The 25,360-nt window shown below is 37.9% G+C and overlaps 1 protein-coding gene across 2 annotated transcripts in view; it reads left to right on the top strand.

Annotated features, from left to right (window-relative positions):
• cdkal1 (CDK5 regulatory subunit associated protein 1-like 1) overlaps nt 1–25,360 on the top strand; it is a 455,867-nt gene that overhangs the window by 418,491 nt on the left and 12,016 nt on the right. For both annotated transcript variants that reach the window (XM_055209421.2, XM_073871851.1), the window contains exons 13-14: nt 9,604–9,687; nt 15,061–15,225. In XM_055209421.2, the coding sequence (XP_055065396.2) occupies nt 9,604–9,687; nt 15,061–15,225 (249 nt within the window). The remainder of the gene's footprint in view (nt 1–9,603; nt 9,688–15,060; nt 15,226–25,360) is intronic.

Below are 25,360 nucleotides of genomic sequence, written 5' to 3'. Positions count from 1 at the left end.
CCTGATTGGTGGTTTCACAGCGGCTCACGTTAAAGGGGCCATGGCATGAAAATCTGACTTTTCTATGTTTAAGTGCTATGATTGGGTCCCCAGTGCTTCTATCAACCTAGAAAATGTGAAAAATTCTCTACAAGCACATGAAAAAATAGGTCGTTGAAATTTGGCTCTCCTTATGATGTCAGAAGGAGCTCTTATTATAATAATACAAGCCCTTAATCTGCACTATCCAACTACAGCACTGCCATTTAGTGCAGAAAAAAGCACAATTGAGTTGCAACAAACCACCATCATTGTGATCAGTGTTTGAATTTCATCAGCTCATTTGCATTTTAAAGGACACACCCAAAATGGCACATTTTGCACACACCTACAAAGTGGCAATTTAAACATGCTATAATAAATTATTTATATGGTATTTTGAGCTAAACCTTCTCATATGTGCTCTGGGGACACCAAAGATTTGTTTGACATCTTAAAAAAGTCTTGTGCCATGGGCCCTTTAAGTAAACAAACCTTATATGTTTGAGCAGATTTTGAGGAATAATCCTTTTATTATAATAAAAATAAAATAGCATTAACTAGCATATAGCGCTACCTCAGCAGTCACAACTTTAATGTGTAATGTAATGTTGGGGGGATACATCTCGACTGTTATAACGTTACAGTTGGTGTTATGTTGAGATTGGCCTCTTTTTTAATGCTCTTGCAGGTCTTAAATGCAGATTTACAATTTGAAAACCACTATTTTCTGTTACAAACTTTCACATAGCATCTTTAGGTTATAATAACATTAAAAAATCCATAATTAGATTTTCAAAGATTTATTATAAAAACTCAATATATAAATGTGCATTCATCTCTGCCATGTTATATTCATTTAGTTGACTTAGTGGTATACACTGATTAAAAAACATTAATGACATTAATTAAAACACTTACTTTGTCATATTAAGAACACTGTCATTGCTACTGTCATCATTGGGACGTTGTCGCTGAACTTTTTTAAAGCGATCAGCTGTAAAATGTTTTGGTCCTGCTCGATTTTTGTTGATTTCGAGTAAAATAATTGAACGTTTTTCATAAGATCACCTGGGGTCAATGTGTTAGCATGACAGAAGCTTGATGCTGTCGGGAGAACAAGCAACAGCAGCCATTTTTCATTCGCCCAAGTGCCTCTCACATAAATTATTCGATTTTGATAGCTTACTTTTCTGTTCCGCCACAGAAAACCACCACAGGTTTATCAATGCTAACAAAAGTATTTTTGTTGATCAAGGAAGTACAAAGTAGATGAGGAAAACTAGGATTCTGTGTGTATTCAACGCGCCACCATTGTTGTTTACAAAGCGTGGAATGGTGCGCTGTGATTGGTTGAACAGATTTATTGCATTCTCCAGAGAAGGAGGACTGGTGTTTGTCGCGGTTTGGAAAAAAATGGAGAAAAGATAGATGACAGAATAACATTTGGCGTAAAATTAAAAATTGACTTTTTAATACAAACCTGATACAATACTGATTTTGGCTGTAACTATAACAAAAATGGTGTTTATTGCGTTTTCAAACCAAACTCTTCATATATAGTTACAGTGTAATGTAGTGTAGTGTAGTGTAGTGTAGTAAAATCATTAATCCATGACTTAAAGTGGCCTATTGCTTTTACTGTATAAAACAAACAGGAACAGCAATATCCTGAAAGTTCAAAGCCATCAGCATTTAATAACTTTATTGGTAATAAGCACAATAAATCAATCTTTCATATAAACCATTGATACGATCAATCTGCAGTGTGTTTACACATAACAGATTCATCGAGCATTTATCTGGTGTCCAGTCACAGGCGCGTACGTGCGTACTTGTACAGCTATCTTTATGAGAACAAATTTTTTTCTAAGACCATCGGAGTGAAGAGAGGCCATTTTGGCTGGCCCTCACTTTCTGGCATCCCTTTAAAGGGCTGTCTTAGAATTACAATTTGGATTTAGTGTTTGGATAAGAATTGAGTTATAGTTGGGGTTAGAATTTGGTTTTGGTTGGGATTAGGGTAAGGGTTTGGCACTTAGTTGTGATGGTTGGCTTAGGCTACTGGGGTAGGGATTGCATTACGTATGGGTTAGGGGTCCTCACAAAGATAGTTGTATAAACGTGTGTGCGTGTTTTCTTATAACAGTAGTTAAGAATGTGTTGCTTCTTATTTTAGTATCTTTTTATTCATTTTATATTTATTAATATTAACAATTAAAATGTTTTTATCATTAATTATGCAAATACACATATTTATCCTTGCAGACTGTAGATATCATTGCCTGTAAATGCCTCAAGGTTTGGGCTCTGTTTATTTTCTCTTTAAGCAGTCAACAAGATGAGTGCTTTGTTTTTCACTTTGCTTTCATGTATTCATCACATTGAAAACTCTCCACATGTGTTTTCCAGAAATACAAGAGTATTTTTTTTTTTTGGTGTGATTGCCAAACAAGCAGTTACTTAACAATCTGCTCCATTCAGATAAATGATGGTTTGTGTACTGGGGGTTTGTGCTCTGTTCATTGTTATTACGCTTTTATCCACTTTATACGACACAATTCCTATGATTGCATTTACTGAAAATAGAATAAACATATCGTATAAATACACATTTATTCGAAATATAGTTTGTTTATGGCACTGACCCGCCACCCCTTCATTGGTCTCAGTCACAGTCTGAAGTCCAGCCAACACATTTTAAGAAATACAGTTGCTTTCTTTGTTGTCCTCAGGAAATAAGCTCTCATCTTGATGTCATTTGCAACATTATTAACTAGGCAATACAGATACTTTAGAAATTATTTAACAAATCATTTCCTTTTTATATGTGAGTGGGTTGTTTACCCTTATACTAAGATACTTTCATCATAATCTCACCCTCAAGCCTGTATACATTTCTTAACCCTAACACAATACAAGATATCTTGAGCAATGTTTGTAAACAAACACTTTTTGAGCACCATTGACTTCCATAGTATTTATTTTCCTACTATGGAAGTAAAGTAATCTGTGTTCCTTATCCGGCCACATGTATAAAAAATTGGAGTAATGTAAATGTTTAGCTTGTTTTACAGAAAGCAGTGATCACGAGTAACGTCTGTAACTTCATTGGGTCAACATTTGGTAATCTGATAAGATTTGGAGAAGTTGTGGCCATTTGAATGTAACACATTCAAGAAACAGAAAGCCGAGAAAATAGAGACGGAAAGTTACACTTTTCCCTGTCGGGAGAGACGATAGGGCTCATTTGGATCTCATTTAGCTAAGCCATACCCCCTGTAAAGCCGTTTTAAGATACAGACGTTCTAGCATCATATGTAGTATTTTGTGACAGAAGTCTGGATGACAACATGCAAAAATAAACATGACTTTTTACCTTTGTGTTGATCACAAGTCGAATCCAGTCTGTTTCAGATGTGTGAATCATCCAATGACCATTTCTATCCACAAATACGTATAATCCGTAAAATAAAGATATATAGTCTATTGTTTACATCAGATTTCGCATGAACGTCTGGTAGTAGAATATAATATACAATCTGAGAACTATTTACATCGTAACATGTAAGGGTATATGAGATTACACTCCGTTAAACACATGAACCCGCCTTCAAAGTTTCTATTTAAAGCCGTTCTATGCAGTTTCAGCGTTTTTGTCAAACAGCGACCCCTAGAGTCGCTGGAGAATACTTGCAACTGTCGTAATTTCCCACTGTAGTACTACGAAGATAATGACCAGGTAATGTTTCACAATTTCATATAAATATTAGGCTACTGCATAGTCTACTAAACTACAGATGGTGTTAATAGGATAATAAGCAGTTTATTCCAAGTGTAGAGTGCATATAATAATAAAGTACCGCGTTTGCTAGCTTATAACGTTTTTACATGATTGCAGCTAAATCACAAGTAAACATTACAAAATGCCACGACAAAGTTAATTGTGTACGTTGCATTATTTCATAACGTTGTTCGTAATAATGTCACTATACATGATTATTGCTGTTTATCATAATAGTTTGCAAATTGTGCATGTTTACACTATTTACAACCTCTAGGCTTATTTATGTCCTGATAATTATGTGAGATATTGACAACTGTTGTCATGATAATCGCATGACATACTACAAGCAAGCGCAACAACATACAGCATAGACCCCAAACAAGTTTACTTACTAGTCCATCAACAAGATCGCCAGATCAGCATTCCATCCAGTGCTGTCTTTTAGCTTACACCAACGAGTAAAAGCCTGACGTGGTCAGATTCTCTTATCCTTTTCCTACTCACTTCCGAACGCGCTATCTTAACTTTTAAATCGTTTAGCCTCACGTCTCAAATTTGCGCGTGCAGTTGTTGTTATAGGCTTGATCGACTTCATGCAGCGCTGCAAGAACCGACAGCCGGATGACGTCAAAGTGCCGTCTCTGATCATTCTCGCGGTACTTTGACGTCATCCGGCGGTCGGTTCTTGCAGCGCCACACAAAGTCGAACAAGCCTAACGTGTGTGACGTCGTTGCCGTGAAGCAAGTCGTGATTCTCGCGAGATTTGTCTGGGGCAGTTCTCTCAAGCTTGCATTGCTGGTTTTGCTAGCGGCGTCCTCCCCGAGCTTCAACAGGAGGATGATTTGCCCTACTATGACTTTGTTAACCACTGAAATAACTTTGAAGCTGTTATATTAAGGTAAAATAACTGCCTAGTGTGTCTTTAAAATAGGGAGGTAGTATAATAGATAATCCAAACAGCACCGAAATTGTGACGTCCTTTAGGGATGTAACCAATCGCTCACTCATTCCTCCATCAGCCAATGACTTCATGGAAAATATTGATAGACAAAACATGTAGCCAATTATATAACGAATTCAACGATCTCTGTGTAACTTGTGTGTTTGACTTCATGCTGCGCTGCAAGAACTGACAGACAGATGAAGTCAAAGTACCGCGAGAGTGAGTCGAAAATAAACTACTCCGTAAGATTTCTTGAAGAGCTCTCGCAGTACTTTGACGTCATCTGACTGTGGTGCGGTGACGCGGCTGACTTATGACGCGGCTGACTGTTATTTGTTGCTCCCCAGCATTTTTTTGTGCCCCCGAGCTTCGTTTACAGTCTGGGGAGACTCACGCTGTAAGTTTCAAAAAAAAAAAACTTTGCAAACATGTCTGAGGAACAGGTCAGCTGCGTCACTACAGTCACGTGAGACTGTAGAATCTCCGAAAAAACAAGCTGATTTCAACTGCAAAATGTTACTTTTAAATATACAAAAACTGCTATCTGAAACATGGAGAGGCTTCTTCGTGATTTCAACTAACAGATTTTGTAAAAAAAACACAAATTTTCTCGAAAGTTGTGCTGCCGACTTGTCACTGGTTTCTGTGACGGGTCACATTTGTGTCCAAATGATCATAAAAATTGGGAATTTGAAAACTGTGAGAATTTCAGTCATATGAAGGTCACCGGCATGAAAGGTTATATTTCAAAAGTTCGGTAATTTGATCAAAATCTTTCAATTGTACAGTTCTTACACTGGGCGCACACACCAGTGAACAGCTGAGACATGAGTTTAATTCCAGAAAGTGTCGCAGGCCAAACAATGTGGATTAAACTCCTGAATCCTCAGCCAGAAAATGAAGCAGACGTTTGTCCAGCAAAGTGGCTTAGTTCTGCAGGAGTGGAGCGCAAACGGCACAGGGCGACCTCTTCCCAGCCGCTATTAACCTTTGACCTTCGGCGCTGACTGCACAACCGATCCAGCCACGATTGCTGGCCAGTTTCTCAGTGGACTGGAATCTTTTCAGAGTGGCTGATTGTGTTTTTGATACTTGCTGTCTGTCTTATATAAAGCCCTGCTTCACAGTGATTGTCTTTCTATAGAAAGATGGATATATACACTATCCCACCAGTATTTGGACATTACTCCCACCCGCATTTTCAGTCACCGTCCCATTGCAGAATCCGGTTTCTCCACCTGCACAACAGTCAGTTCTGGATGCTTGGAGCTCAAGCACGTGTTTGTTTCTTTTGTATGTTGTGTTTGTAGGGTTGGGTAGGCAGGCACATTTGAATAAGCATCGGGGTTTGGCACAAAGCAGCGGACCGCATGCAACAGCGGCGCGGACACGAGCAGCTCGCCGTCTCTTGTTTCTGCAGTGGGCTTTTTATCCGGAGCAGGCTGAGGGACTCGTGAACAAAGAGAAGCCCTTTCACAGGGCAAGAGGCTCCGCAAAGCACATTAAGTTAGTTGTCATTTCAAAAGGCCAGATGCTCCCACTAAATAGAATGAGGGCAATCTGGATTTTATAAAGCGCCTCTCTCTTTCTCTCTTCCCATCTTTCAAAAACAACCTTGCTTCTCTTTCATGCTGAAGGCTGCTGTACACCGGGCCTCACGAACAATTTACACACATTTGTTGCCCTTCTAAAATCGTATTGTGGTTCAGCGTGTGCGCGACCATGGGTGCGCTTGTTTGCATGTGTGTTATTTGTCTAAATGTCTTTGTCTGTCACTTGTAAATCACTCTTCAGTGCTTTGAGCAGCACTTGCTTGCATGGAGTCTTTTAAAAATGCATCAGATGCACAACAAACGGTTACTTTTAAATGTTGTAAAGCATGAGATAACATCTTTTTATCTACACTATTGTATATGCAGTGTTGACTGCTGTAGTGCTTTTATTTTCTCCACATATTAATGATGTGGCCAGAATGATCTCTTTCTCTTTTTTGGGTCACGCTTTGGTTGAATACATTTGTAAGATTCATGTGCTGAATTTTACAAACTACTCTTGTTATAAAACAAAACTCACATGCACAGTACAGTATTAGACAAATAAAGATTATTTTTAAAACGTTATATTATTTTTATAAATGCAAAGCCTCAGCTTTCAAACTGTGAATGTTACGGCAAAATTCAGACATTTAATGTTTTTATTTATCTTTAATGGGTGTAACGAATCACTGCTGCCTATGATCCCTGATCGATTTTTTTTTATATTGCTTTTAAAGTCAATTTTCTTAGTATCAAGTGTATAGCATGGCACAACGTTTAACTGATCTTGATTGTTTCTTTGGCAGACGTTTGGTTTAGAAAAGTGTAATAGTTTAAAAATCCGAAAAGTTTTAGGGGCAGTTTCCAGAGAGAGTTTAGATTAATCCAGTACTAGGCCTTTGTTATATTAGGACATATACCTTTTTTTTACAAACAAACCTTACAAAAACAATACTGGTGTGTCAGTCAAGATGTTTTAAAATAAAAGCATCTCAAACATGCATTTAAGTCTGGTACTAGGATAAGCCCTGTACAGGAAACCACCCCCTTAAAGTTTTATATAACACTCAAAATATTTTTTCTCCATTAAAGGGTTAGTTCACCCCAAAATTACAATTTTATCATAAATGACTTACCTCTGTGTCGTTCTAAGCCACCAAGTCCTCAGATTGTCTTCAGAACACATTTATAGATATTTTTTGATGGAAACTGGAAGGATTCTGTTTGTCCTGTTGACTTCAATTTGTTTCACAATTCTTTCCCCAGAAAAGAATGAAAGACATCGGCAAAAAGGTCCATGTTTCATTACTCGTCAATAATAACCTATCAATTAGCGACGGGAACACTAATGGTCATTTTACACAGTTCGCGGCAGACGCGAGTGTTTAGTAAATTTTCTATAAAAGACGTGCGGATAGCGGCAAAACAGTGGTGGGTACAGAAGTGAAGCGGGGTCGGTCCGCACGCCTTGCTCATGCACCCAAAATCATGCCTCTTCCGCTAACATGGCTCTTTACGGAAGGTGCCATTAAAGGTAAACATATTTGCACTAAATGCTGCACAAAATGCTTCCACAACACAAGAAAAGTTGTAGCCGTGCGGCGATTTGGCTGTTTGCGGCGTACCGTGTGAAACGCCCATAACGATTTTATTTACAATTTGTTCTCCTCCTTGGTTGTTCAGTGTGCGTTCATGACCAAATTACGGCGCATTTTGCTGACGTCACTTAGAGGCTGTTTACACTTGGCATTAACATGCATTTTCGTCAATCGGATCACAAGTGGACGACGTTAATGCCAGGTGTAAACGTTGTTCAAAACGTTTTGAGCTCGTCCACTTTCGACCACTTTCAACCACATCCAGAGGTAGTCGAAACCACTTTCGATCGGATCGCTTTGGAGTTGCGGAACGCACATGTGGTTGAATGTGTTCGAACAGCCACACACGACCGCCTTCTCTCCGCCCATTTATCTAATATGAGGTATTAAACACAAGTTTCACGTCTTTTTTTGACTTCTGGCGTGAACATACGGTGAACAGCGCTATTTTTAGCCTTTCATTGATAAAACTAAAGCAGGCTGGTCTCCGTAGTTTCGTTTTGAAAGCGTGTGAAAGTCGCGCGATCCTTTTTCATCAATTGCGCCGAAAATTCAGAGAAGCTCTTACATACACACGTACAAAACTCTGTGCAGCATGTTTACTTGCTAAACAAGCAGTGGCCTCCGACATAATATTAGTTTGCGTCCATATAAACTCATCATTACTCCCGCTCGCGTTTGAATGACAGCAGAGAGACTCGCCCAACGTCTCACAGACCACACAGTATTCAGCACAGAAGCGATCGAAAGTGGACAAAAGAGACGGATTTAAATACCAGGTGTAAACGTAAAGTGTCTCTCTCGTCCACTTGTGATCCGATCGATGAAAACACATCTTAATACCAAGTGTAAACAGCCCCCTACTGACGTAGTTGCAAGCGAACAGATACTGAATATGCTGGCAAGTAATTTGTGCATTTATACATGCTGTTTACGTATTGTTTACAATGTTTGCATAATGGCTTGAATAAAAAAGCGCAAATAAAACTTGGGCAACTACGTCAGCAGGTGACGTCAGCAGCTCGTGAACACACACTGAATGACTTGGAAGAAAAAAAAAATTGTCTTTGCGCACAAAAGTGCTCTTGTCGCTTCATTATATTATTATTGAACTACTGATATCACAAGGACCTTTTTGGCGATGTCTTTTATTCTTTTCTGGGGAAAAGCCTGTCGGTTTCCATCAAAAATATCTAAAAATGTGTTCTGAAGGCAATCGGAGCACTTGGTGGTTTTGAACGACACAGAGGTAAGTGATTTATGATAAAATTGTCATTTTGGGGTGAAGTAACCCTTTAAGGTTTATCTGTTTCTTTAGATCAGTGTTTCTCAACTCCAGTCCTCGCGCCCCTCCCAGTATGTTTTAGATGTCTCCCTATATACTGTACTGTATAAAACACCTGATTCAACTTATTGGCTTGTTAGTGTGTTAATATGGAAAGCAGGTTTGTTTGATTTGTTTTCGTATTTTCGCAGACCAATCACTATGTGACATCAGATTCGTGCGGGGGTGATTTGAGACTAGAGGACTCTGTATGATTTCAAATGCAAGCCTTTTATGGAATAGGGCTGATTGATAAAATTTGCTGTTTTTATATAAGCAGACAACCGAAACGTTTTTGGAGGGGGACAAGGACTGCAGTTGAGAAACACAGCTTTAGATGTTTTGGTGTTATTTGGCGAGTAATATCCTCTTTCTGATCTCTGTCATCTCTTCACAGGTTGGAGAAAGACAGCATGTGCTGGTGACCGAAGAATCCTTTGATTCCCAGTATTACGTTGCCCACAACAAGTTTTATGAACAGGTACGTGAAGATCTCTGACTTCTCAACAGTAGTTTTCAAAAAGCTTTCAAACTTCTTTTCTTATGGGTACACTCATTTTTGAACTTTAAATGTTTATATAGGATCTCTCAAATGGATGCATTTGGTTAAGCCAGTGGTTCTCAAACTGGGGGGGGGGGGTGCGATGGTGATCAGGGGGGGGGGCAGTTTTATGTCATTTTAAGATACATTCATTTATCATAAATTCTGTGTGATTAAACCTCAGAAAAATAAGGTTACTAACCATCAGCACTATATTGCATAATTTAATATGATTTGTTTAATTAAAAATTCTAAGTTTGAGGTTTTATGTCATGAATTTTCTTTGTTGTGGTGTCAGCTTTTAGCTACACTGCAAGAATTATAATAAAAATGCTTATAATTCAAAATGCCTTTCTGTATGATTTCAAAGAAAGCAGGCATGTAAAATTATATGAATTTATCTGGTGTTTGGCCAGGGCACTTTAGGAATTTGGTCATTCCAAACATATTTCCTTATGTAAAAAATGTACAAGGTTCTTTTTAATGGCTTTGGGTCTTTTCAGATCTGAAATCTAAATTACAGTTGCGAACAGAACAAGGCCAGGGAATGAAAGGTTAGCTTTTGTTTAGTGCACCTTTAAGGTCCACAGTTTGACGATGAAGGTTGTAGACCAGAAGAAAAGTGTTAAAATAAATGCTGGCTTTTAGTCAGTCCAGCCCTCACCTCAGATGTGTTGCAGAAAGTACAAGACTTCAATACAACCACCACAACCCTTCCAAATGTAGAAACATTTGTCCTAAAGCTTTCAAAGCACTCTCAGTGCTATGTGATGATAGACGTTTCATTCGGTCTCAGCTGGTATTCCTAGACTGAGATTGCTTACTAGCTTTTACAATTCTACCCTCTTTCTATTTTGAAAATCTTATTGAAAGCACAAGACCTGTTTCACCTAACAATAGTACCTACAATATCCCCTCAGCTATCTTGATACTAAGAGACAATAGTTCAGTTAACAGGTTAGTTCACCTAAAAAGGAAAATCATTTTGTCTTACCATTATGATGTTCAAAACTCATATGACTTACTGACTTCTAACAGTACTTTAACGCTTCTCATTTACTTGTAATGGGTGATTTTATGCGTTGCCGAACTGCTTTCGTGGATCCGTTGACGTCGCGTCACTGACGTTGCTCGCGGCAGAAGTTGAACATTTCTCAACTTTTTAAGCGCCAACGCATGTGTCAGCCAATCAGATCGTCTTATTAGCAAATTACGTTTATGGAAGACCAGAGCATGTGTTGCGACCACTGTGGCCACGATTTAGTCAAGCGTTCCATCAAGCGTTAATGCTTACGTCCCGTGTGAATGTACCGTAAAGGTTTTTCAAGCAAATCCATCCTGTGTGTGTGCTATATGTGCATCTGAAGTCTGTTTTTTGTGTGGACAAATTCACACAGATCACATCAATGCTCTACACCAGAGGTCTTCAACCTTTTTCAGGCCAAGGACCCCTTAATCGATAGAGAGGAGGAGCAGGGACCCCCAGTACATGTATCAAATTAAGACTGGATTTACATACTTTTTTATGATGGTTATATTACAAAGATAATAGAATAATCATTTTGGAATACCCAGTATCATACTATTAACATAATACATTTAAAAATGTATTTACTGAATAGATTTTAATGTAAAACCTTCATTTTTATCAAGTTTAGACTTTTTTATTAGTCTATTAATGCATTTTGTTGGATGCCTAATTTCATTTTTGAAAAAAAAAACAATAAAATTTAAATTGAAAGATTATGGGGGACCCCTGATAATACCACCAGGGACCCCCAAAAGGCCCCGGACCCCCTGTTGAAGACCCCTGCTCTACACAACTCTATAAACATTAGTGATGCCATTTACATTCTATTCATTTTTTATTTTTCATTTGTGAGTGCACACTGTAAGAAAAGGGTCAAAATTTGTACCCCAGCTTTCACTACTGGTGGGGTGGTACTCTTTCAAAAAAACATACCTTTGTACCTAGAGATCATATTGGCATCTCATAGGTACATATTGGTATCAAATGTATACATATCTGTACACAATGGTACATATTAGGGTGATACTCGCCAAATTAGACTTATGATGTGTCATGAAACATTTTGATAAAAAAGTAAATGCAAAGTAAGAGTATCAAAAAAAGAAGCATACAGTTACAGACATCTCTTCATGTACTATTTTGCACATTATTTCAAATGTCATTATACAAACCAATTTTGTCGTTTTTTCCACATTTAAGGGGAAAATTATTCATTACCGCAACGTGTCCATGACTGGATTTGGGTTCCTTGACATGAAAATATCAAAAATTAATTGCTAATTAAGCTAATAATCAAAAGCTTCAGTTTTATACTATAAACATTTACAGTAAAGAAACATGTGGTATTTGGTGATCATTGGTAAATTTAGAGACAATAATAAGGAATATAAATGTGTAAATGAGAACATTTTCTCATCCTCCGCAACAATTTTAAATCATTGTTTAAGCCCTCAAGGAACTAACATTTTTATCAAAAATTAGTTGGAAGGGACATAATTGACTGTGACACTCAAGATGGCTACCAGGTAAGCAGAAATTTTGTTTGTTATAGTACCTAGACAACGTTTTAGTTCTCATTACCAAAACATGAGTTTGTAAATGCATATATTTAATGTAATATCATGTTGCGGTAATGATCATTTTTGATAATGATAATCTAAAAAATGTAAATAATTCTATAGGAATTATTTTTTTAATCCTCGTCTAAAAATAATGGTTATAGTAAGTTCAGACCTTAATCTTATATGTGGAAAAAATTTGGATTTCGTGAGAATCACCAATTAGGTCATTTTTTTCTAACCGCATAAAAATTCTGCTAAATATTATGTTGCCATACATTGCCTTCAAAACTAGTTTGTGGTCTGATAAAAGTACGTTTTCCACATTTCTGATTCAGATAGCAATGATCTTGAGCCCAGACAAGTGCAATGCCGTAGCTCTCAGCTCCTCTTGGGTCACCGGGGTCACCTAGCAAACCAGCCAGCTGCCATTGATCTTTCCATTATAATACCCAACTGAAAGCCATCTCCAGTGCCATTGATTGAGAACGGGGCCATGCATTAAAGGACGGGAGGTCTAATCTGCGATGCAAGCCCTCTGTTTTCTTTTCTTCCTTTTGTTCTCCTCCTTTTCCTACTTGATCTGCAGACTCAAAGCCGCCGTGCTCTCCAGAGCCTTTGAGACGTGACTGACCATCCATCAGAGAGAGCCCAGCTTTACTCAACGGCTCACCATGTACATGGCAACGATTAAGAGCTCAGCTCGGGTTGTTTGGAGCTTAAGCTCGGACTATCTTTAAGCGCCCAGTGGTGGTGTCAAAGACCAAATTGAAGCTAGAGCTGCAAAGGCCTGCTGTAGACTTGGGGTGGCTAACAGATGCTTGCATTACAGCACGATATTAAACTTGGAGAAGCAACACAATCTCAATTTTGTAGCTGTTTTACAAAGTGGCTGATTTGTATGATTTTTCATTTGCACATGACCTTGGGTTTAGGATGGGTTTATGGATTCATTATTGCTTTCTTTTATATATATATATATATATCATTAAACTAGTTGAACGTACAAATACCCAAACAATCGTTGTGGCAAATGTTATTTAACACATGCCATGCCCCGCACATTCCCTCTCAGTGCCATCTTTAACACAGTCTGTGTATTGTGTGCACTCTCTGTTGACCATGTGTGTGAGCCGGCTGGTGCGCTGATGAAATTAACCCCCTACAAAAAGTAAAAGGGCTAAAGGCTATTCCGACTCAATGCACTCCTCAACTCGACATCAACTTTCTGTTCCCTCCCAGACACAGAAACAAAACTCACCTGTTCAAGGACGCACTCTGGTCCACAGCATAGCACCACCTGATGTGCACCGCTTCAAAGAAACTCAAGAGGTTCAAAGAAAACTCAGCCTTGTTCAGTGCCACGGGCTCTAAAATGCCATTTCTTTTAAGACGAGAACCAGAATAAAGATACGGCTCGCAATTTCTAGCAAAACGCAGACGGCGCTTAATGGTTTTCCAATTTGCAAAGTTTCATCTCAATGGAGGCCAGACAAAAGACATACGACAATTTTATGTCCCCCTTAAAATGTTAGTGTTTGACCTTCAGGGTTTTTGTAATTGAATGAAAAAGTAAATGGGAATAAAAACTCTCCTCGTAATACCGAATTAAAATTCACGGCACACGACGGCCATCGCGTAGACGGAGGAAAAGGAAAACACATTTATTTCCCCAGCCTAATTGAAAACGTATTCGACAGATCCTCTGTTATGTCGGAGTTTTGATGAATCATAATGCGCTTTAAGCTTTCCGGCAAGCCTTTCATGTCTGGGGAAGGTGGTTTTTACGCTCTGAAGTTATCTGGCGCTCGCCGTAATGAAGGCAATTTCAATGTAAACCCCTACAGATCCGACTGCACAGCTTTTAATCCAATTCAGCCCCCATGCCTGGACTGATTCATGTCCTTTTAGACCTAATGCAGATCTGAAGCTCTAATCTCTCCAGGCCTCAATGCAATGTTTCTGATGCACTGGAGGATATAAATCTTGGTCAGTCATGGGGAACGTGTCAACAACATGCACGATAAAACAAGGTGCTTGTTTGTTTACGTTTTCAACCGCTGGAGAAAACCGATAAAAGCTGTGCCTAATAACTCTGTTCAAGATGGCACTTACAAGCTCGAAACAAGCTCATTGTGCTGCTTTTATGGAAATGCGCAACAGATCGCAAGGATTTTTATCTCGTAGTTTAATGTTTACAGGACGCATTTGGAATTTGCGCACCGTAAAATGCAGTTGAAAGGGACGGCCAGCCGCACGACTCTCTGAATCTGTCGAGTGCTATTGATCCAGCATTATGCCGGTAGCGAAAAGATCAATGATGTTTGGTTAAGGCTTCGGCAGATTCAGACGAAGGACGTGTGGAACAAGTCATGTATGTGATGTGCTGTCTGAAGTGCAGGCATCACAGCCGGTTCATTCGTATAATATAGGCACGACTGGATTTTAGATTGATTACCTGCTTTTTTCATGGCTTGTGTTTTGATTTAGTGTGTCATTATTGTCACATTAGATGTATTAATTATAACATTATGTGAAGCTGTTTGACACGGTCATAGATCTTTGACCTGAAGCTCAATGATACGGTCAAGCTCCAGTGTTTCCATAAACATAATGGTCCTTCTTTAATTTCCTCTACTCAAGGACATATTAAATGTTTTGCTCTTATACTGTAAACGTCATTTAATTTCATCTCCATGTCATGTTTCCTTCGTGTCTTTGCAGGTGCTGGTGCCAAAGAAGTCTGAGTTCAAAGGGAAGATGATTGAGGTGGACATCTATGAGGCTGGGAAACACTACATGAAGGGCCGTCCTGTGGATGATGCTCAGGTCTTCACACCTTCCATTGCTCAGCCTCTTCAGAAGGGACAGGTGTCTGGACTCTCTCAGGTCAGTCTGCGTCATTTCATATCTTCATCATCATCATCATCATCATCATATTGTGCTGTTTTGATAGGTATTTGGCTCTATTTTAGACATTGGCGCAAATTCTCAATTCTCTTTGAGTTGCTGTGCCATTTTTGGATGTAATCCGTTGAGGGAAAAGTTGACTAGGGTCTATTCTGTGGATTTAGTAATCTGAATTCAACAGTGTTGAAGGACTGAAGCACAACATGCTCTTCCACAGCCTACTGTATTTTAGCATCGCAAATGAACTGGTGTGGGAATCATGGGTCATTTAAATACAAGCCAGGGACATTGGCTGTGTGGTTGTTTAGTCGAGGCCAGACATCACAACTGACCACCGAGTATGTCTGGAAGAAAATCGTCTGAGCACCACGCCTCTTTTTTCACTCTGCAGAAAGGGAGTTGACAGATTGGAGGCCATTTCCTCTGGACAGTAGTCCAGAATTCACACTCGGTTTGCCACCTATTTGAGAAGAGAGTGTGAAATGTATAACTATGTTCACAGTTTTTTTGCTAATTATATATTAATCCTCTTACAGACAAGAATGAGCTATTATAGTTCAAGCAAATTGTACATGCTGAACATCTTGCAGAATCACACATCTATACAATTTTGTTGGAACTTTGGTGACTTACAAAATGAGGCGAAAGATTATCTGTGTATCCTCATAGTGATGTGCTCTAATCTGTTTAGACGAGCAGTGCTGATATTTAGTATAATATCACTGGAATGCTTCAATAAATGAAACATTTTACATTAAGATCATTTTTTTGTCTAAATGTTGATTTATACTTTTGTGTCAGACCTACGTGTTAGCCAACTACAATCTACATTATAGGCTATGCAACATTTTTTATTTATACTCCTGCGTCATTCGTGTCGATGTGCAATTACGTATGCAGACTGCTAGTGGGCAGTGTCGACTGGCATGTTACTGGTGTAACCTACAGTATCAATGCAAAAGCTGAAGAAGCAGCAGCTTTTTACGCATGTTGTTGGAGAAGCATCAGCAGTGATGGCGGAAAAAGAGACAACAACTTTTGAATTGTTAAATATCGCTTCTCAGATTTGTTTTTGCAGTTGCAAGCGAAAATCCATATTAGGAAATCCAACTCGACATGACATGAGAGAGAGGTTCTAGCTAGGTTTGCATAATGATTAATCGCGATTAATCTATTGCAGAATAAAGGTTTTTGTTTACATTATATATATGTGTGTGTACTGTGTATAATAATTTTGTATAAATAAATACACACATATGCATGTATATATTTAAGAAATGTTTACATGTGTATATACATTTGTATATTTATGTGTAATTTATATTATATATAAATTAGTGCTGGGCAAAGATTAATCGCGATTAATCGCATACAAAATATAAGTATTTTTGGTCATAATATATGAGTGTGTGCTCTGTGTAATTATTATGTATATATAAATACACACACATTCATGTATGTATTTAAGAAACATATATTCTGAAATACATGTATTCATTTCATATACAAAAATTCTGAAATGAATATATGTATGTGTGTGTGGTTCATAATAATTACACACAGTACACACACATATATCAATTATCCAAAAAGTCACTTTTATTTTGTATGCGATTACTCGCGATTATCCTTTGCCCAGCACTAATACTTAATGCATAAATATTTTTTTCTTTTAATTATATATGCATGTGTGCATATATATATTGCAATCTGCGTAGAATTGTTGCACCGTTACATTTCTGGAGAGGTGTATGTCAGTCTATGCACAGCCTACGGCGTAGCTATGGTGTGTAAGTCCAATGCAGAAGTATAAATCATGCTTTGGTCATAGTCTGAATGTGGGGCTCATTATATATCTAGTTTTTGTTTGGGTCTTAGCAGGTGCGATATCGCTCTGGGTTTTGACTACAACTCTGGCTTTGTCCAGGTTTGTGTGAAATCTTTCTCTCTCTTATACATTGAGGATAAATTGGCTAATTTAATGTCAGATGAGTGGGTGAGACAACACTTACAAACTCTATAATGAAGGCCAACACTTTTCATACACACCAGAAGCTTTAAAACTATGCATGTCTGAAAGTGAAATAATGTAAGTGATGTTCTATTGCTCTAATTGGCTCTCCACACGTTTCACTGCCTGGAGCTCTTAAGTGGTTAACTAGTGAACTCAGTCACATCTAAAGATAGCAGATAGCCTCTACTTTGAAAGTCCATTCCACACCATTACACCTTCCTCCATAAAACTACAGACCCGTACAGACCCTCAGCCTTTCTTTTCTGCCGTATGCGAAATATCACAGCCTCGGGTTTCACAACAGCTGCTTGTCACTGTCCTCCCTAGTACACCTCTTGTCTTATAAAGTAATTAAAATCCTAAAAAGAAGTTAGATTCTTGTTCTTCCCACCCAAAGTCCTTACATTTATACATTTGGTGGAAGCTTTTATCCAAAATGACTTACTGTGCAGCTTATTTCTACTGTACATTTGTACTTTTCAACATTATTTTCATGGCAATTCGTACGTATTTTACGAGTTGGCTGATTTGTATTAATTTGTCAACCACATTTGTATGTTTTGTACGATTTTGCTTTCATCCCGTTACTTTGGGGTTAGGGACAGGGTTAAGGATGGGGTTTTATTATTGTTTTTATAATAACCGTTTTTGTACGATTCTACGTTTTTGTGCGATTCACTTTATACTAATTCATACGAATTAGGCAACTCGTAAAATACGAATTTGTATATGTAGGCTGGTATGTGCAAAAGAATCAAACCCATGACATTGGCGTTGTTAGGACCATACTTTTCCAGGTGAGCTACGGCAAAGTAAAAATGTACTTATAATGTACTTATTTTTTAGGGCTGGGTATAGATTCAGATGTTCCAGATCGATTCGATTTCGATTCACAAGCTATCAAATCGATTCGATTCTCGGTTTGATTTTCAATTGTCGGGTCGATTTTTATACTTGATTCTAGATTCAACTCAATAAATATAGATTTAATATTACTACAGCATTTCACCTTATCAAATCACGCATATAGCTTTGTTCTTGTTCACAACACTATCGTCGTCATCTTGCCTCTGACTTTTTATGTGAAGGTGGCATCAACGTCAATGAAGCACCTGAAACCGTCATTTTAAGCACTGAATGAATGAATGACAGGCTCGCCTCTCGCTCCTTGGTAACATTGCTCAAGGCAAAAAAAGAGGGTGACATCTAGTGGAGAAGACTAGTAATTTGTTTAACGTTAAAGTTTACGTTCAATGTTTGCGGAAATAAATTTGGAAAAAAAAACGATTTTGAGAATCGATTTTGATTCGACCACCTAAAAAAAACCAGATTAATCGAAAAAAATAAACTATTTTTTCCCAGCGCTACTTATTTTACTACTTGTAGTGAACTCACAAGTCAATCTTAATACTTTGTCCATAAGTATCTGTCTGCAGACTGCAAGATGGGCATAACTTAAAACAGGAGTCGTAACTTGATATCCGTATCACACAGAACCACACGAGATGTGGTTTTTGTAGTGTGTCATTTTCATACCATACTAACACATATTGGTATTGTTTCTGGAGTTAATAAGCTATTAAAATGTGTAATTACATTTTTATGAAAAATATATAATGTTCTATATACTGTACATCCCAAGGAAGTCTGGTGAATTATAAATTTCTGGACAACACCGAATAAAATTGTATTGTGTATTGTGAGTCATCTGATTCTTTGTGAAATAAATGTCTTATTACTTGTACCACTTTGGTCCCAGAAAATTTCCGTAAAATTGTCAGACAGGGTTCTGTGTGAACACAAACACGTAACGTTCTGGGATCATTCCCGGAAATTGGACCTAGTAACATTATCGTAATATACACGAAAAGCATTCTGTGTGAACAAGACGCAGAAACAATGCCGTAAGGGGCGTGCCGTAGTGAAGACACGCGTGTCATTGTCACAGGGATTTAAACGGATATCAAACATTCACGACAAGAAATGTTGGCAATCTTGACTGAAGCAGAGATCAGGGAGTTCATCACTATCCGCCCTGAAGCTGAGATTATTCACCAGCACAACAGAACACCACATCACACGCTCCTTATGACCTTGTCATAAACAAAAATGCTTTCTCGAGAGAAATCACGAATAATTAGTAAACTTCAGGTGCTGTGGAAACAACTACAAAGTGCAGGACTTTAAATACATCATGTCTTTACGGGATTTTTACAGTATGTGTGTGAAACCTCGCACAGATTCCGGAAAAGCATTGTCAGTGTGAATGAACCAAAAATCTAACTGGACAAATCCCGGAAGCATTTTCTGTGTATTTTCTGTGAAAAGGATTTAGGTGTGCTTGACTTAATGCTGTGTTTTACCTAGAAGGGATGCAACAAACGCCTAAATCTCGCAAGATGTTGGGTTTAGGGTTAGGTTTAGGGTTAGGCTTGAGGGTAAGATTAGGATAAAAAAGCAGTTCTGGCTCGATGGGATACAATACGGTCTAAATCCTGTGAGATGTTGGATTTAGGTTTGGATTAGGATAAAAACAGCACTCATCTGGCGAGATTTCACAACATTTCGCTGTTTGCTGTATCGTTTTGACATCTTGCGTTGTTCTGTGTGGTTTCAAGTTACGCCCCGTCTTGTTACACCCCTGTCTTGTTACGCCCCTGTCTTGCAGTCCACAGACAGACCCATCTCACTTTTTTTGAACTTCTGATCTCGGTTACATGACAATCACTGCTTGCTTGTGTATTCTCTCTCTCTCACTTTATGGTCTGCCAGGGCGGGCAGTAAAGTCTGATGGGGTGTGAAATTAAAATGTGTATCACATTTTGAAGCATCATTTGATGTCCTCTGTGTGGATGTATGCTCTCCCCCTCGAAAAATAACACAGCAGTCACAGATTAGCATAGAATGACAAATAGAGACGGTTAAGTCAGCTGTATAATTCCTAAATCAGTCAGAGAGAGCAGACGCTCTCCCCTCATACAACACACACACAAAGACACCTCAGCTAATATTAATGATTAATTCATGTTAATGACAAAGTCACAGATTTACCCAAGTGTTCACAAAGACAAATTTTTAAGATCAACTTTTAAATAACAACTATAAAAGTAATTGATACTACTTGTGTACTATAATTAAAATTTTCTGAAAGCATGCGATGTGTAAGCAAAAGATTCAAGTTATTACAGTATGACCTCTGCCATACAGCTCTCAAACTTCTTATGAGAGCTAGATAAATTTTTTCATATTATACATTTTCTCAAACGTGCCTTTGATGTCAAACATAAGACTGTAATCTTAATTAAAATGTTACTTTCGCATGAAGCTTGTCATTCATAATTATCGAGTGGTCGTTCAGTGTTTTAAAAGCATTTGTATAGTACTTCAATCTGAAAGCACGAAATATGCTCATTGAAATGTGTCATTTCTTCAACATTTCGCGCTGTGCAAAATCGCTGTTTCTCAGAAGTGCATTTTTTTTCTTTCCATTGCCCACAGTCATTTCATTTATTCTCAGTTTTGCCTTGCTTTTCAAAAGCTCCCGTCGCTTCAGAAGAGTAGCACACCTCCCACTGACACATATATTTACACACAGCAACATCAGAGAGGAAGAGTGAGAAAGAGAAAGCGTTTAATGTGATTTATTGAGTTTTGAATCCAGTGAAAAGGAAACGTCTGACAGGAGGAGGAGCAGGTTTGGCACTGCAGGTGTGTGGATGTCTCCTGGCAGTGTATTAAAACTGCACTCAATAACCTCTACTACTGATCTCAGACCTGTTCAGGTGAAAGTTGATAACCGTTGAAGGGCAAAGGTCGGTTTGTGAAGTGCAGGAAAAGAAAGACACACAAAGAGACTGTTGGAAATGTAGATGACATGTTATTGTAAGACATCAGTAGGTATGTTTTGGTGAATGCGTTCTCCTGCTTGTCGGTGCTTTTAGCATTTGGGAGTTTATGCTTCAGTTGTTTGTTGTGTAAAGCGCTGTGATCAGCTACTTAAACATCCCATAAGCAGTTTTTACCTCTAATGTATAAATAAAAACATTCAGTGCATGTTCCATTGGCAATGGGATTCAGGATTGAATACCTGAATTGCTCAAACAATGCGTGTGTCTGTTTATGTCAAGTGGCGTCTGTTTTAAAACAGAAGTGTAGAAACACTTTGATAGTAAAATACACATTAGTATCAATGGACTGTCTGTTTGTCTGAGCAATATCAGGATAGGGGAGTGTCCTGGTATCCAGTATGTGTACTTGCAGTGTATTAATCCATAAAAGTACAAACTAACTTCATTACTTAAAGGATTACTCCACTTTTATAAAAAATCCTGATAATTTACTCAACCCCAACCAGGATGTTTATGTCTGTCTTTGATCAGTCGAGTTTTTTTTTTTTTGTGTTGTTGTTGAGGAAAACATTCCAGGATTTTTCTCCATATAGTGGACTTTATTGGACCCCAACAGTTTATAGTTTCAATGCAGTGTAAAATTGCAGTTTTAATGCAGCTTCAAAGGACTCAAAATTATCCCAACCTTGCAATAAGGGTCTTATTTAGCAAAACAATCGTGATTTTTACCCAAAGAATGTGTATTTTTTCCTTTTAAATCGCAACTTCTCGTCTTGCACTAGCTGCACTGCAAAAAATGAATGTCTGCCTTAGTATTTTTGTCTTGTTTTCTAATATAAATATCTGAACATTCTTAAATAGAGATATATTTACTTGATAAACAAGTGGCTTAAGATATTAAGTCTTTTTTTAAGTTTTTTTTTTTTATTAAATGATGAAAATCAAGAGGTTTCTTACTTAAAATAAGTCAAATATCTGCCAGTCCAGTAAGAAAAATAAACTTAATTCCAGTTTCAACTTAATTCAACAAATGTAAGTTTATTTTTCGTACTACACTGGCAGATATTTTGATTTTTTTAAAGTAAGAAATCTCTTGATTTTCATCATTTATTTTAATAAACAAGACTTAATATCTTAAGCCACTTGCTTACCAAGTACATGTATCTCAATTTAAGAATTTTGAGATATTTATATTAGAAAACAAGTATTAAGTAAGAAATTCATTTTTTTGCACACCAGCGCGACCTTACGTATTACGTTAACACGTTGAAAGGTTACATATGTGAAATGCACACTTGCAGACCATTTTAAACAATAAACTGACACAAAGACATTAATTGGTATCATTTCACATACAATAACGTCGGAACAGTCCACCTTTTGAACACTTGTAAACATTGAAGCCTTACCGTGGGTTTACACCAGACGCGAGTTCAACGATTTGCGCGAGTAGATTACATACAAAGTCAAAGCAAAGATGCCATCGGACGCGTTCTTGCGCGCGGCGATGCGATATGGGCAGGGCGGTGCGAATGATGCGATATGGGCGGCGCGTTTACCGCGAAAACACACGCTATTGAAAATATTTAACTCGAGCGAAAAAGTCGCATGACACGAAGTTAAATCCCGCGAGTAATTTAAAGCGAGAAACGCGTTTGGTGTGTACGTAGCATTAGTTTTGCACATCTCATGAGTGACATTTTGACGTGATTACATAATTTGTTAGGTCACTCAGGCGCGTCACACGGCTGGTGCAAGATGAGAAGTTTTTTTTTTTTGGGGGGGTGAAAATGAAAAAAAATCGTTTCTCTAGATAAGACTCTTATGCCTTGGTTTAAAGCCATTTGAAGCTGCATTAAAACTGCAATTTTAAACTGGGTTGAAATTGTAAATTGTCTACTAAATATCATTTTTCTAAAAACTTTACCTCTGAGTTAAATAAATATAAGAAGCTTTGAAACCTAAACTTACAGTTCTTCTAGTTTGGTTCAGAGCAAACAGGTGGGAGAAAGAGAGTGGGTCAAAAGTTAATGGTCACACTATTTTTACAGTGTATATACTACCTACATACAGATAACTGTAACTGTGTGATGGGGTGGGCGATATGACCAATTTTATTTTACGATAGGATTAATTTTATATCATGATAACGATATCACTGTAGAGTTTTTTATCTTTTAATAAGGTTTTTATGTCATTGAAATATTTGATGCCATAGAATTTTCATAATTCTCACAAAAATCTTTAGAAGATATAAACAAACAAAATTCAAGTTCACTGAAGATAAACAGTCAGTGATGAAAGAATGATAATAAATAATAATGTATGAGTGACAGACAGGAGCAAAATTAGGTGACTTCCCCTTTAAGACCAAAGTCTGGATCTAGTCCTAGACCTAAATGTTCATGTTAATGAGGATACTTGCAAAGACAGGAATGTGTATTTATGGAAAATAAAACCGCAAAAATGCTCACGGACTTAATGTGCAGTGCAATGTCTCATACAAAAAAACAGTTGTCTGTGTTTCAATTGCTTAAAATCACTTGTTTTAAATTTGCGGTGCTTAGTTACGCTTAAAGACGTTACGTTTTCGGAACCACGCTCACAGCAACGTGATGTGGGCGCGTAACCTCGATAGAGACGAAAGTCCAAAATTTCTACCAGTTGACAAATTTCTAGCAGTTTATCGCCCACCCCTACTGTGTGATATAACTATATTTGGTACCAGATCTGAACCTTAAACTTAATCATAAACCTTAACCCCAACCAAGATATCCCCAATATTTGGTTGGACATTCTATCCCCTCCTGCCTTAATCTTATTACCAGTTGTTTTTGCAGATCCATTTGGTGCCACTAGTGGTCTAAAATTTACATAATTCACCTTGAACTCTGTTTGTGTGGATTTTCTTTTTGTGATTTTTTTTTACATTTTTGTAATAATGCATAATAACAATTGAGCATAAATCATGTCTAAAAAGCTACAGCGGTACACTTTATTCTCTGTTGGTGCCATATAGTAGCTAGCAGTGCATTGAATAAAATTTTGGATATTATAACAAAATTCATTCGTTATCCGTTTATTGTCCGTTTCTAATAGCAAACGCTCTGTTATCCATGACTGGTTAACCATCACCGTGTCTTTCATGCCAAAACAACTCAAGAGTTTCAATTGCCGTAGTCAATCAGTAACTGTTTTCCCCAAGGCGCCGTGTGTGTGAGCATTTGCCTTGTAAACAGGGAAATAGGACTTGTATGTTTGTCAAACACCTAAACAAACTTTCCCATGATGACGTACTGAGACTGGGAAAACAGCTCGCCATGCGTGTGTCCTGTACCACCCGTGGTAATGATGCAGAACGCTTCAGTTCTGGGATTTTATTTTCGAGCGAGAGCATCTCAGATATTTCATCCCAAGATAAAACCTTTGTTTGTTTGTGTTTACTGTTATCTAATGAGAATTGCTGGTGCTAATTGATGTTAATTGATAGGTCAGGAAGGACTAATTGAAACTCCCTGAAGGTTTTCCAGAGTGCTTGCGTGTGTTCGTGTGAAACGGTTTATGTGAAGGATAGGGCTTGTAAAACAAGCGTTCGGGTTATGCGGCGCTCCTGTATGACCACAGCAGGAGATGAAGAGTAGACAAGACACAGGCTGTGGTCTTTATTTTCACCCTGCCCACCTAAAACTAAATACATTCAGCATTTACATGAACTATATACTTTCATCTCTGTCGTATTTGTGGATGGTACAATTTTTGTTCAGCTTCACCTGAACTTGAATCATTTTATATACAGAATCATTATATACAGATGTTGTCCAGATTTGTATTTTGTTCCTACGGATGAAAAGTAAAATATTTCTCCACTGTTTACAGGAGACACCATATACAGCTTGTGTTGGTTTTTACTACAGTAACAACTTTAGTAACTATTTAATAAGAGTTTCTCACAATACGTGTTGCGCGTGTGTGTGTGTACAACAGACAGTTTTTGTTGTCTTGTGAACTCCACAGTCTGTAAAGCAGTCGATTAGTGTCTGTGTTCAAACACACTCCAGCATTCGCTCATGCAGACACAACCTACAACCCTAAATCACATTTCATCTCAGCTCATCATCCATCTTGTCTCCTCTTACGTCTTGTCTTGTTATCTTTCAATCTCTTCTAGTCTTATCTCTTGACTTCTTCTCTATGATCATCTATTCTTGTCTTTTCTGGTCTCGTGCCATTCAGTCCTTCCCCGTCTCATTTC

This window comes from Misgurnus anguillicaudatus, chromosome 10 (genome assembly GCF_027580225.2).
Source record: "Misgurnus anguillicaudatus chromosome 10, ASM2758022v2, whole genome shotgun sequence".
Classification (NCBI taxonomy): domain Eukaryota; kingdom Metazoa; phylum Chordata; class Actinopteri; order Cypriniformes; family Cobitidae; genus Misgurnus; species Misgurnus anguillicaudatus.
The sequence above is the reverse complement of the archived record's forward strand: the minus strand, read 5'-3'. Positions and strand labels throughout refer to the sequence as shown.